Raw genomic sequence first — 13777 nt, 5'->3', positions numbered from 1 at the left:
CTCTTTTCTTAATATTCAAAAATAAATAAATATTAATAAAACATTTATCTAAAAATAAATAAAAATAGATTAATATATATATTATAAAAGTAGGATATTTATTTAAAAATGTCAGAAAATGGACATCCAGTTATTTTAAGACTGCCCTTTCTTAACATTGAAAAATGAATATCAAAACATGATTAAAATAATTTAAATATATATATTTAAAAACAAAATAATATATAGTAATAAAAATTATTAGTTTATAAAATTAATCATATAATATATATTGATAAAAGTAAAATAAAAGAAACATAAAATAAATATTAAACATATAAAATTAAAATATATTTAAATAATAACTAAAAAAACTCAAACTATAGCAAAAATATAATAAAACTGTTATATAACAATAAATGAAAGTATTGAACTTAATGATTTATAACATATTAAAATTAAATATCTTATTCATAATTAATTATTTAAAAAATACAAGGGCTAAACATGTTATTTCACCAATTTTTCAATTTAGTGACTAAAATAAACATAATTAAAACAATATAATTTATATGTAAAATATTAAAATTTACAGTCCTAATTTCTAATTTAACCTTAATTATTTATATCGGGATTAAAATAATTTTTTTTAAAATTAATAGGGGCTACATAGGTTATTTATCCTAAATATATATATGAACTGATAATGACCAAATTATAAAGTACATAAAATTAAATGGCCGAATTAAAATGATTAAAAATTGCTTTTAGTGACTAAATTGTAAAGTTACAAAAGTATGAGTGTTGCGGAAAGGTTTTGACCTTTGAAGGAAATTACACGGGAACCCCTCCCTCAAAACGACGTCGTTCGGGGAGGGGTTTAAATACCCTTTAATCCGGCCTTAAGAGAGCCTAAGCTCTCATTTTTTTTGGTTCTCTCTCTAGCAGAGAGAGAACTTTTTTCTCTCATCTCTCTCTAGTCTGACCACCGGACGGCCGTCGTGCTCCGACGTAAACCGCCACCGCTGGCCACCGTTAACGGTTGCCTGAATTCAAGTAAACGCCCCAAAATTTCCCCTTTTTCGACCCTAAAACCAAATATGACATCCACTTATTCTAAAAACCTCTCGATTCTCCTAAATCTAACAAAAACCGAAGGTTTTACCTTCGGTAATATGACTGTTTTTGGGGCGTTTGGGCTCTCTGATGAGGTAAGTTCCTTTTCCTCTTCCTTTGTTGTTTGTGGGTTGTTCTATTTGTTGTGGTTATTCTCGCCGTTTTTTGTCGATGATTGCTTAGTGTTGCTCTCGTATCTCCTTGCTTCCTCTCAGTTTTCTCTATGTTTTTCTTTTTTCTCCCTTTTGTTTGCAGGTTCGGTGGTGGCTTTTATAACCATCACCGATGCTCTCATTGGACTGGTCACAAGGGTGTAAGGCTCGGTGAGTCACCAAAGCTATGCTGGTGACTCACCATAGAGGCGACGTGTGCGGCTGTTATCATGGCAGCAAAGCTTCTGGAGGCTTCTGGCGAGGGCGTGGTACTGGTGGAGCGTCGGCAGTGGCGTTGGCAGCTGCTGGTTGGGTCACTTAGCAGTGGAGGCGTGGCAGCAGCTTCTGGCTGAGGCGGCGGCGCGAGATGATAACCTAGGGTTATAAAACCCTAGGGTTTTAAGCTGGACCTTTTGGGGACCGTTGGATCAAAGTCAGATCCATCGGTGATGAGGAGTTGGCGGCTGCTGGTGATGATACAAACCCTAGATGGGTTTAGGGTTACTGTTGGGCCATCGAATCTGGGCCTCCATGTTTGGGCTTCGATTTTTTATTTTGGGCCCCGATTGTAATTGGGTTGGGTTATTTGTAAATTGGGCTTGTAATATATATATATATATATATATATATTAATAATAATAATAATAATAATATGATGAAAAAAATTAATGTCTACATTGACAAACTCTTCTCAAAAGGCTGTGGTCTTTAAGGCTCAAGCAATTCTCATTTTGAGCCAATGTTTAATGATTGGGTGACTTGAATGCATAGGTTACTTTGGGCTCATTTACTATATTATTTAATGAGGATATTCTTTCTTACGTTATATCTATGTTGCAAGTTAATCAATTTAGTCTCTATTTATAATTGATTCGTTAATTTTTGTGTGTGTAAGTTTCCACTTTCCTTTTAACTCTCTAACTTATTGATTAATGATATTTACATTTAATTTGTGGTTTTCGAGGGATCAAATCGTATGATGAATGTCGTACAAAGGACTTGAAAGTTTAATTGTCTAGGATTTTGAGATTGTAAAGTTTGACTCAACCTGTGGATAATCTAACTACAGGTGACGAGAAAGAGTATTGAAAGATCAAGCATGCAAAGAACGAACAAGTACTCTACCTTTGATTGATATTTGATCAACCATTAAGGTCAGATTATTTAGACTTATGTTTTCCAATTCATGTTTTTGTATCAAATGAATTTATTTGACTCTTAGCTAGTTTTCAAAATATAGTGAGAATTATATATAAGATCAATACTAGCCTAGATGATTAGTTGAAACCTAACTTTTGTATGCTTAATTATGGATGAAAAGATTAAGTATAAATTGTTACGAAACTTTTATAATGAAAGCAAGAAAATTTATAAATGGTTGACTGAAAAGTAGTGTAATAGAAGGAGAGTACATGTCTAGGGTTGATTTAGGAAAAAGGCTTGATATTTAAGCGTGCTTAGGGCGCCACCTCTCTTTTTTTAGGTGCATACTTGGTGAAATGTATATATATTTCATAAAATGCTAGTTGATTGATCTATCTCGAAACTCAATTGGATATGAGATTAGTTGTGTCATAAGTTTATATGAGATTAGTCGTGTGTCATAAGTTTACTCCTATTTTAACAAATTCAAGATTCATTCACCTGTTAGGAGAAGAATTGCTTATTTTACTATGTACTAGTTTAAATCTAATAAATACTAGTACTTAAGCAATTAATTTTGTTGTTGCTCTTTCTCGTTTTTAATAATCTTTTATTTATTTGCATCAGTAGGGGATTGTTGGATAATGCAAATAATTAAATAAAAATAAATATCTTTTTTAAAAAGATTTTTCTATATTCGAAAGATATTAAAGAGTGGTTGAGATTTTATGATAACCCCCTCTATTTATTATTGATTTACCCTTATAATTTCCTTATAAATATCAAACTATATTTCACTATTTTATACACCAATTCCTTGTTTTCTCTACAATTGTCCCTTTTTTTATCTTCGAAAAGAGTAATGCCAAGTGAGTTCCATTTCCTTATTTCGGGTGTACGAAATCTTAAAATATTATGTTAATCTTGGTGGTAACATCCACTTTCGGGATTACACTAATCCAGGCAAAATTAATTCTAATACATTAATTACACGACATAATAATTATAACGTCTTTATTTATTTATTATTTATGTTAATCAACATTAATATCTCCATTTTACAACAGTACATTTTTCTCACAATTGTAAAGCATCTTTATTTGTTCCCTTTTAAAATATATATAGGCTCGATCACTCTTTTTTTAAGTATGATTAATCTGAATATAAAATTTAGCGATAAATAAACTCAATATTTTAATTGAATTAACGATAGCAATAACATTTTAGACTAAAAATAACATTTTAGAAAATTAAGTGATGTATAAATCCAAATTTTCACATAAAATTCACCATCTTTTTATCATTACAATTATTCTTTGAGTTGACTTATATTCACTTTTAAGAATTCATTAAACGAAATTAATAATAAAAGATAATGTTATTTTTTTAGAAGATCCAAATTTAAGTAATTACATTTATAAAGTTTGTATATATTATCAATAATTAAATTTTTTAAATAAATACTATCTTTTGCTAACTCCGATTTTGGGTTTTACTTACTTTTTATGCCTTCGCTTTTTTATAGAGTTTTGTCTTGTACAAGTTTAGTTCTCATTCTTTTATACAAAATTAAAACTCATACAATTTTAAAATTTACACCTATTGTATATGATAAAGTATAAACTTTAAAAAGTGAACAACTCTCACTCACTCACTCACTCACTCACTACTCAGTCACTCACTCACTCACTCACTCACTCACTCACTCACTCACTCACTCACTCACTCACTCACTCACTGCCGGTTCACTTTTGTAGCATTCTTCTAAACCGCCCTCCACCACCTATCCAATTATGGGTGTGATTCATAAAACCACCGCTAATAATATCCTTTTCAAAGCATTAAATGTCCACATTTTAGTTATGAACTTGTCTTTTATACATTTGTGGAGCTTTCTTTTAATTTTAGTTTTAAATACGGTTATTTATTTAACGATCTAAATGATAAAAATATTTTTTTAAATATTTGAATTCAAATAAATATATTTATTCAATAAATGTATTATTATAAGATTAAAATTCAGAACAAACTCATTTATTAGAAAATCAAATATCATTTAAAAACATATTAGATACATTTTTAATTATAATAGATTTTATTACACTCACGATCTAAGTGAAAAAAAATACTTCATATTAAAAAAATATAATTTTTAAAATTTATTCTATAACAAAGATTTAAATATAACCATACCATACATATGTTAGATCATTAGACGAATGAATTTTTATTATTTTATTTAAAACTTATAAAGAATATAAAAAGATGCAAAAACAAATATATGATTTGGATTATTATTATATATATATATATAATTTATTTTAATAATTTATTAATTAATTGATATTTAGCTAATCGACAAACTTAATAATTATATAAATCATATATATAAGCTGACAATACCAAATAATAACACAAAGTGTTCGAACTACATATTAGTATCGTACTAACATAAGCTGATTTTAACATTATAAAAAATCTATAAAATAACAATCGAGATTAAATTGATATCAAACTAAATCATATCTCCATTATAATTTCCAACTTCTCAAAATACTCATCCAAATCCATGAATATTTATTTTCATTCTTAACCCTTCGTCTTTTGCTAATTACACAAATTAGCCACAAATTATGAATTATTTTTAAAATTCTCCTCAACCTTTCCATTTAATTCATAATCGTCCTTCACCATTATGATCATTGCTCATTAATTACTAGAATTCTAGCACTTTAATAAAATACCTAAATCAATAATTCAACATTCAAAACATTACAATTTCAACCCAAACTTTCCTAAACTTTCGATTTTCAACCACCTAACTTTATAAATTTGTAATTTGCTCCCAACTCAATGATTAAACTTAAAAATCAGCATTCCAATAATATTTACAGCATTGAAATTCCCTGTTCAAAACAGTACCAACAATTTTGCAAAATCATAAATAAGTCCCCAAGGTTTTGGGACCTTTCTAATTCCACCATCACAATTTAACCAAATTGTGATTTGAGTCCAACTAACTTTCCAACTTAAAATTTCCAGTATATACTTATTAAAAATCAACATTACGTACCTCAAATTGCACATTAATACATTTCAGTCTCACAATTCTCATAACTTGCAAAATAGTTGTTTTTCTAATTCAAGCTTCCAAATTGATTCAAATCAACCTCCAAATCACATGGAACACTTCTAATATTCATTCTAGACCATAGGAAATTGTTCAATAATTTTCTCCCAACATTTTCCCTATGGTTGAATACTTCATATTGTTTAGGGTAAACTTTTTGTTCAATTTCAAACATGAATTCAACCTCCTATGACAAATTCATGCATTTTCAATCATCACAACATCAAATTAAATCATAATCCAATCATCCCCATAAATCCTAGGTATGACCGAACCTCATACAAGCATAAATAAATAATTTCTATCATCACAAATGCCTTAGAATTAATCTCCAACCTTAAAAACATAAAAATCTTTAATCAATTCTTCAAAATCATCAAACCTTACATAAACCCTAATCACTAAATCTCAATACAAAAGCATCTTTACCATGAGATATTGGTACCAATTGACAGAGAATTTCTTGTAGAATAATTCTCTATTTCACAACTTAGTCCAAAAATCATTCAAATAGCTTTAAAAATCAAAACAAAGTTTTATCACATTGAACAATGAAGGTTTCAGCTTTGTGGAAGAGAGAAGCTGAAAATTGTAAAAATTTATTGATTATTCTAATGTATTTTAATCATGCACTTGGCTTAAAACTAATATAATTGAATTTTTAATTCAATTATTAAGAAATTTCATTTTTGCCATTAATGAAAATTAAAAATTACCAATTTCCATTTCCATATTATCCATTAAAATATTCTTTGGTCAAAGATGAATAAACTTGGCTTTGATTTTTCACTTTGGCCATACAATTTTCAAAAATTGAATTTTAGTTACTAAAATTCCACTGTAATACCCAAATTGAAAATTTGCATTGTTCTGTACTGAATTTCTCTGATCTAAAATATGGAAATAATATTTCCCACCATTATCTAACATCTTTCAAATTTTCGTAAAATTCTGGTTTGATCCGATTTCGATACCAAACTTTATCGTTTTATAACTTTTAACACAAATCTCGTACCGAAAATCTAATTACCACGAAAATTCTTGTTTTTAGGCCAAACTGTTCATTTACATGCTAAAATATATAGCCTTTTAAAATTATATTTTTGGTCCCCTAAACTTTTTGAAAGTTTATACTTTAGCCACTAAACTTTCAAAACTTACATTTTAGTCACTAGACAAAATTTAGGGTATTACAACTCCTCCCCCTTAAAGAAAATTTGTCCTCGAATTTTCTATACGTATCTACATACCTGACGTAAACAGATAAGGAAATTCTTTTTTCATATCTTCTTCTCGTTCCCAAGTCGCTTCCTTAACTTTATGGTTCAGCCAAAGAACTTTTACTAGTGGTCGTTTTATTTCTCAGTTATTTGACTCCATGCGCTAGAGTCTTTACTGGCTCCTCTTCATATGATAGATCCGGCAGAATCTCAATTTCCTCTGGTGTAATCACATGTGAAGGATCTGATCGATACTTCCGAAGCATCGATACATGAAACACATTATGAATCTTATCCATCTCCAGAGGTAAGGCTAACTAATAAGATACTCGTCCAACTCTCTTTATAACCTCGTACGACCTGATGAATCTCGGACTCAATTTCCCTTTATGCCCAAATCTCATAACCTTTTTCCAAGGTGAAACTTTTAAGAATATTTTATAATCTTTTTAAATTCAATCTCTTTCTTTTTAAATCAGAATAAGATTTCTATCAGTCAGCATCTATCTTGAGATTGTCTTGAATTATTTTCATTTTGTCTTCCACTTCCTTGATCAGATCTAGACCAATTATATTTCGATCTTTTAGCTCGAACCAATTTAGAGATCTCCGACACTTTCTTCCGTATAAGGCTTCAAAATGAGCCATTTTGATACTTGACTGTTAATTGTTATTATAAGCAAACTATGCTAATGGCAAATACTTTTCCCATGATCCTTTGAAATCAATAACACACGCTGTTAACATGTCTTTAAGTATGTGAATGATTCGCTCAGATTAACCATCCGTCTGAGGATGACAAGTTGTGCTGAAGTTCAGTCGAGTTCCCAATGCTTCATGCAAAAATTTTCAAAATCTCGAAGTAAATATAAGATTTCTGTCAGAAACTATCGAGACAGGTACACCGTGAAGTCGTACTATCTCTATGATATATATAATTCAATATACTTATCTATCGAGTAATCCTCTCAGATTGAAATAAACTTCGATGTCTTACTCAATCTATCAATAATCACCCAGATCAAGTCTTTTAGGGGTGTGTCAATGATAAACCTATCACAAAATCTAGTAACCCTTTCTCAGTTCCACTGAGGAATGGAATAGGTTGTAATAAACCTGATGGCACCTGATGCTCTGCTTTTACCTGCTGACAAGTTAAACATTTAGCTACAAACTCAGTTATAGCTCTTTTCATTTCTGCCCACCAATTGTTAAGCTTCGGCAGCGTGCTTGGGCAACGACTCTCCACTGGATTCCTCGGCAAGATAACTCCTCGGCTGATGCCATTGCTAAGCTCTCAAGCCCTCTCACTTATGATCTAAGATTCTTTGAAGACCCCCCTTCCCCCGTCCTGCCATCTCATGTTTACTGGAAAATGATAAGCTCAATCTGAGCTTTTTGTGAAAGACATGTTTTCTTTTTTCCACATCAATTTAAAAAAATATATATATAACATATAACGCCTACTAATTGAAATATAATAATTGAACGACGTTAATGTTACTGAAAGTAACTAATAATAATTCAATATATTTCTAAATATTATTAAAAATTGTAAAATAAATATTATTATAAATATTATGCTTCAAAACAAACTATTTTACGGTATAATTGAGATGTATTAGTATGTGTATATAATATTGTTTTATTTAGAAACTCAAAATAAATTATAAATATATATTTTAAAAAAATCATTAAATCTGAAAGAAAATATCAAACATGTGAAAAATATTAGTATAAACTAAGATAACAATATTAAACTTCCTAATTGATTACAAGCCAATAAAGGGTTAATTAATTACAAGTTTTAATTGGTAAGTTTATTATTATAACATTAAAAATAATATAAGTTTGAGTGATATTATTTTTTTGGATTTGAAAATTTGGGTAATTCTTAAACATTGTAAAAAAATGCTTACAATCTATTCCAAAAAATAATATTAAAAATATATAATAAAAATATTTTTAGCTTAAATCAAAATAATAAAAGTAAAAAATAGAACACGTTAAGTAATTTTCCTGGCTATTTATATTCAAATTATCTTTCTGCTTTTACAAATATATATATATATATATATATATATATATATATTGTTCAATAAGAAAAAAAATTAAAAATCTTTCTACCTAAACTTTGAATATTAGGAAAAAAATCCAACTAAGTCCCTCCGGTACGGCAAGTATGACCGCCGTTTATCTCCTTCCTTTAACGCCTTATTTCTCAGGTAAAAAACTTCGTGCGCCGACGCTTTCTTGACTCTCTTCATCTTCGTCGCCGTTACTTCGCCAATGCATTGCTTCTTCGCCGCCGTCGCGGCTGTTTTCTCATTTGCTTTTTCTTCTTGTTTTTTCTCCATCGTACTCTTATTATGATCAAAACTCAAAAACAAAGACGATGAAACCGAGAATTTTCTGTCGCTGTTGCTTCTCTTTAGCAAATCTTTTATTAAACGCCACCGTCTCGAAGACGATGATCCAGTGGATTTGCTCTTCGTACACCTGTTCGGCGATGACATCGGCGATTGTTTAGGTTTCCAAACACAACACGTTTCAGCTGGAAGTCCTTCCAGTTCGTCCGCCTCCGACGACGAAGATGACGACGGAAGATCTCCATCACCGATGAACAGATTCCTCAAAGGAATCCGAACAGCCTCTTTCAGCTCATCATCTTTAACTCCTCTCCGTTCGACAGAGATCGCGTTGAAGATCAGAAACGACGACGGTTTGGGACTCTCCTTGAGGCTAATAGAGAACTCGAACTCTTCACCATCCAAAGCGCCGGCGCTTTCTCGGCTAACCGTAGCGGCGATATCAACGAGTTTGTTACCGGAGGAATAGCTGTTAAAGCTAGGACAAAACGACAAATCGGAGCTATCGTTCTGCATTTGAATACACCGAAAAATAAAGGTAACAAAAATCAGAATTCAGATTTGAAGTGTTTTGAGAAGCCTGTGAATGTATTTATAATCTCCAATAAGAAGCAAAGGAAACTTTATTTATATTATTAAGGTAGAATAACATTTTTGACCCTTAACTTTATCAGTTTGACCATTTTAGCACTTAAATTTTATTACATTTTTTACCTTCAAGCTTTTTTTTATCAAATTGATCCCAGACATAACACATCAAACACTAAACCTTTTAAAATTCACACCTTTACACTCAGTACATTATCTTCTTTTCATATGATTGGATATTAATATCATTTAGAATATTACGAAATGAAAATTGTAACTATTTATCAATCATTGTAAATAATTAGATCAAGGAGGGAAATAAATAACCTTTTAAGTATTAATGTCAACCAAAGTCCAGCTTCTCAAATCTTAAGAAAAATATATATTATTTAAAATATGATTAGTAGTCATTAAACATTCTAGAAGGAAAAAAAATATTTAAATTGCATAAACATGGTTTTCTAGAAGGAAAATCATCCTCCAAGGGAAACAGCACACGCATGACGTTATATTATTTATCATTCATGATCTTAACTTTTTTAAATATATTTCTACCGATTTTTTATCAAGACGATATCTAATTTACAGTTTAATAACAAATATTCGAAATGACATCGTGAGGTAAAACAAATATACCAACCAAAAGTATTGAAAAAATGCACAAAATGACACCAATGTCAAATAGTTCAATTCTTTATTATAAGCTATCAATATCAATATTATTATACTTTTTTAAAGATTTGAAAATATTAATTTCATATTCACAAATCTTAAGAAAAGATTTATATTCATAATTGAACATTATGGGTTCAAATGATATCTATTTTTATATATTTTAGAACATATTTATAAAGTTATCTTGCAAATTGAATTTAAGTGTATTTATATAATGTGATTGATTCGATAATAATTTTTAATTTGATGGACTTATTGAATTGAGTATCAATCGAGGTTTTAAATTATTATTATTTTTAATTCCTAGGGGTGATTGAGTATCAAATATTATAATGTGATTAATTTTATAATAAGTATTATTTTAAATTTTAAATTTATAAAACCGTATAATTACAATTTATAATGCATGACATGCAAAATTATGATGTAATTATATTTTATCGATTAAATATTGTAATTATAAAAAAATAAACCAATCTAGATTCATCTCTACTCAAAAAAGCATATAGAATGTCATAGACATGAATAATGGAACGAATGTAGGACAAAAGAACAACAAAATTATGACATTAATAGCATTAAACAAAGGTCAGTAAACAATCTCAACAAATAAATTCATCCTATTATTACAATAAGTGATGAAAACTCACAAGTAAATGGATGCTCTTTAAATTATTACAAAAGTGAATAAACCCTAAGCCTTTAATTCCCTTTATTTCATCCTATTATACTACTGTAGACCTTAAATCCTATATTGATATTAAAAGTTCAATAGGCCTTCTTAGATAACCAATGCGGGTTTAAATGACATCTTTTTTGTTATTTAATAGGATTGATCGTGTTCTTTGAAAATTTTGAATTATCATATCATTTAGATATTTTTTTTATATTTTTGATTTCACATTCTCTAAATTTCTAATATTTTTTAAAGTTTACAGCTCACCGTTGAATATAGTTATCAAAAGATATAGTGATAAAATCTATTTATGTAGATTCTACATAGAAGCTTTAATATTTTTTGAAACACTATTTTTTATTAAACAATTTTAGTTTATTAAATAAAAAGTATTTATTGATGTGATATAATTAAAAGTTAATTAATTAACATTTTTTTAAAAATAGACTATTTTATTTAAAATTAAAAATCAAAATAGTTATTCAAAAATAAAATTTTAATATTATACCTTATTTAAATTACAAATTAAATTGAACGAGGGGCGCTACAAGGGACTTGGTGGGCGTGGTTTGCTTCAAATAGTAAAATTATTAGTTTAATCCTTTTAAATTTTAAATAGAAATAATGATAAATTATATTTTTAGTGTAGCAAAATGATGAATTTTAAATTTAATCATTTTTAAATTTATAAGATCATGAATTAAAGTAATGATAGAATTGTCTATTAACCCTTCAAAATTTTATAATTTTCTTTTGCCCCCCAAGAAAACATATGACTTCTCCCGTACTCACATTTTACATTTTCTAAGGTATTTTAGAAGATAATTTATAAAGTTTAAGCCGACTTAAAACTTGTACTTATTTAAGAAATTACTTTCCTTATATTTAATAATGATAATTAAAGAAAAAATAGCATCGACCTTGTGGGAGAAGCAAAATAAACGACAATATCCCCGAAAATCATATGCAAATTTTTATTTTTTTAAAAAATAAAAATATTTATTAAAGAAAAAAGGATAAACCATTATAGTTGCTAACCACCTAACAATCACTAGAAATAGACCAAAATAAGACGTGCTTTGACTTAAAAAACATGCACAATAGCAACCCTAAGTTACGGGATAAGCGCCGATTTAAGATCGGAATTAGAATTATTTTATCATGTTCCGTGTTTATATTATTTGATCTTATATGTGACTAAATCCATAACTCTAACATGTTTGTATTCACTCTCTTGTAGGAGAAATTCTAAATCTACCGCCGTCGATGTAGTCTCTGTCGTTCTCCTATGTATTTACTATTGATAGGTTGTCGGAATCGCGTGCGATCTTGATTTTCACCCTAGGGTTCACAGGTACAAAATATTGATTGTCCATCGATCAATTGCAATTTCATATGGGTATTTATCGCCGAGGGGAGGTGAGGTCGAGTGGAGTTTCATTGACGACAAAGGCTGACAACCGTCATGGGTTTAGGGTTGAAACGAATGTTTTCAAAGTTTTAGAGCTATTTTTTTTGTTTTTAATATATAATTTTAAATAAAATTTTAAAATTATTATAATGTGACACATGTCACTTAACAGAGGAAACTAATGATGTTTACGGCCCGAACACTTAAGGTGATAATGTCTATAACATTAAATACCGAAATTATTCAAAAAATAATTTAGATACTTATTTGTAAAAAGCGTTAAAAAGCGTGATAATTTGGACAATTATATTAGAAATAAGCCTTGTTTTTATAAGATCATTTTGTGGGCAAGAGAATTCTAGTACAATGCCGAATGTCAGATAGAGCAGCAGGCGAAGCATTTTCGTTAGCAACCAAGAATGTCATTCTAAATTCAAAGGGCAATATAAAATAGGGGCGTTCCGAGAATCGAACTCGGGACCTCTCGCACCCAAAGCGAGAATCATACCACTAGACCAAACGCCCAGCTTTATAAAATCTGGTGTACAATTATCAAAGCATCTAGGTATATTTATATATGTACGTATATAGTGAATGTTGATTGTTGAATATGTTGATGGGAGTAGAGAGTTAAAGTATCTAGGCAGCTTTTGTACAATAATGAAAAGTCAGTTTAGTCTCTGTACTATAAAATTGAGTAATTTAACCAATTTACAAATGATATTAGTTAGTAAAGTTGATAACAGTGTTAATGAAAAGCCATCTGGATTTATGAATTTTGAAGAAGTATATGGATTGAAATTTGACATATGCGTTCTTTAATAGAACAAAATCTTTTACTTCTGTAATTCTATCTATAGGTCTGCATTGTCAGATTTCAGAAGTCAGCAAATGGTTTTCTGTTAATAATGTTATTAATTTTACTTGTTTTCCCTGATATTAAACGTTCAAACGTTAGATTACTCTGTTCTGGTACGCTGATTAAATTTTACTTTCCAATCGGTTCTACTGATCTTGTGTTTCTTCTGTCTTTTGAGTACATCAGCCTTTGCCCCAAAACTCTTTATTAGCCAACCTTCGTCTCAAAATCCTATACAGTGAAAGGGCCGACAAACGTAGATCTGGCAATTATTGTGTTAGTATGTTATTGTATTTTACCCTCTCATAATCGTGATTAAGGTGGTATACACACAGAGACAAGTTTATAGATTAATATAATATTATATAGAATTTGAGAAACTGGTGAATTAGTGTTGTGCTCGATTTATAAGCACAGGGACCATTTTGTAATAGTTCAATAAGTTTAATGGCGTGTTGA

At 29.3% G+C, this 13777-nt stretch overlaps 1 protein-coding gene and 1 non-coding gene across 2 annotated transcripts; both read right to left on the bottom strand.

The window, feature by feature from the left end:
* Positions 1-8820: 8820 nt before the first annotated feature.
* On the bottom strand, positions 8821-9657 carry LOC120212414. The gene has a single exon (XM_039210723.1). The coding sequence runs from the start codon at positions 9623-9625 to the stop codon at positions 8882-8884; it is 744 nt and encodes a 247-aa protein (XP_039066654.1). The 5' UTR covers positions 9626-9657; the 3' UTR covers positions 8821-8881.
* Positions 9658-12912: 3255 nt separating this feature from the next.
* TRNAP-UGG lies at positions 12913-12984 on the bottom strand. Its single transcript has one exon. It is a non-coding gene; the product is annotated as a tRNA-Pro (tRNA).
* Positions 12985-13777: the final 793 nt, after the last annotated feature.

The sequence above is a fragment of the Hibiscus syriacus genome, unplaced genomic scaffold (assembly GCF_006381635.1).
Source record: "Hibiscus syriacus cultivar Baekdansim isolate YM2019G1 unplaced genomic scaffold, ASM638163v2 tig00110013_pilon, whole genome shotgun sequence".
NCBI lineage: Eukaryota > Viridiplantae > Streptophyta > Magnoliopsida > Malvales > Malvaceae > Hibiscus > Hibiscus syriacus.
Note: the sequence above shows the minus strand (reverse complement) of the source record. Positions and strands in the feature narration are given on the sequence as shown.

What these genes read in the sequence shown, in the direction of transcription:
- LOC120212414 (XM_039210723.1), bottom strand. Translation starts at nt 9,625, where the DNA reads ATGCAGAACGATAGCTCCGATTTGTCGTTTTGTCCTAGCTTTAACAGC.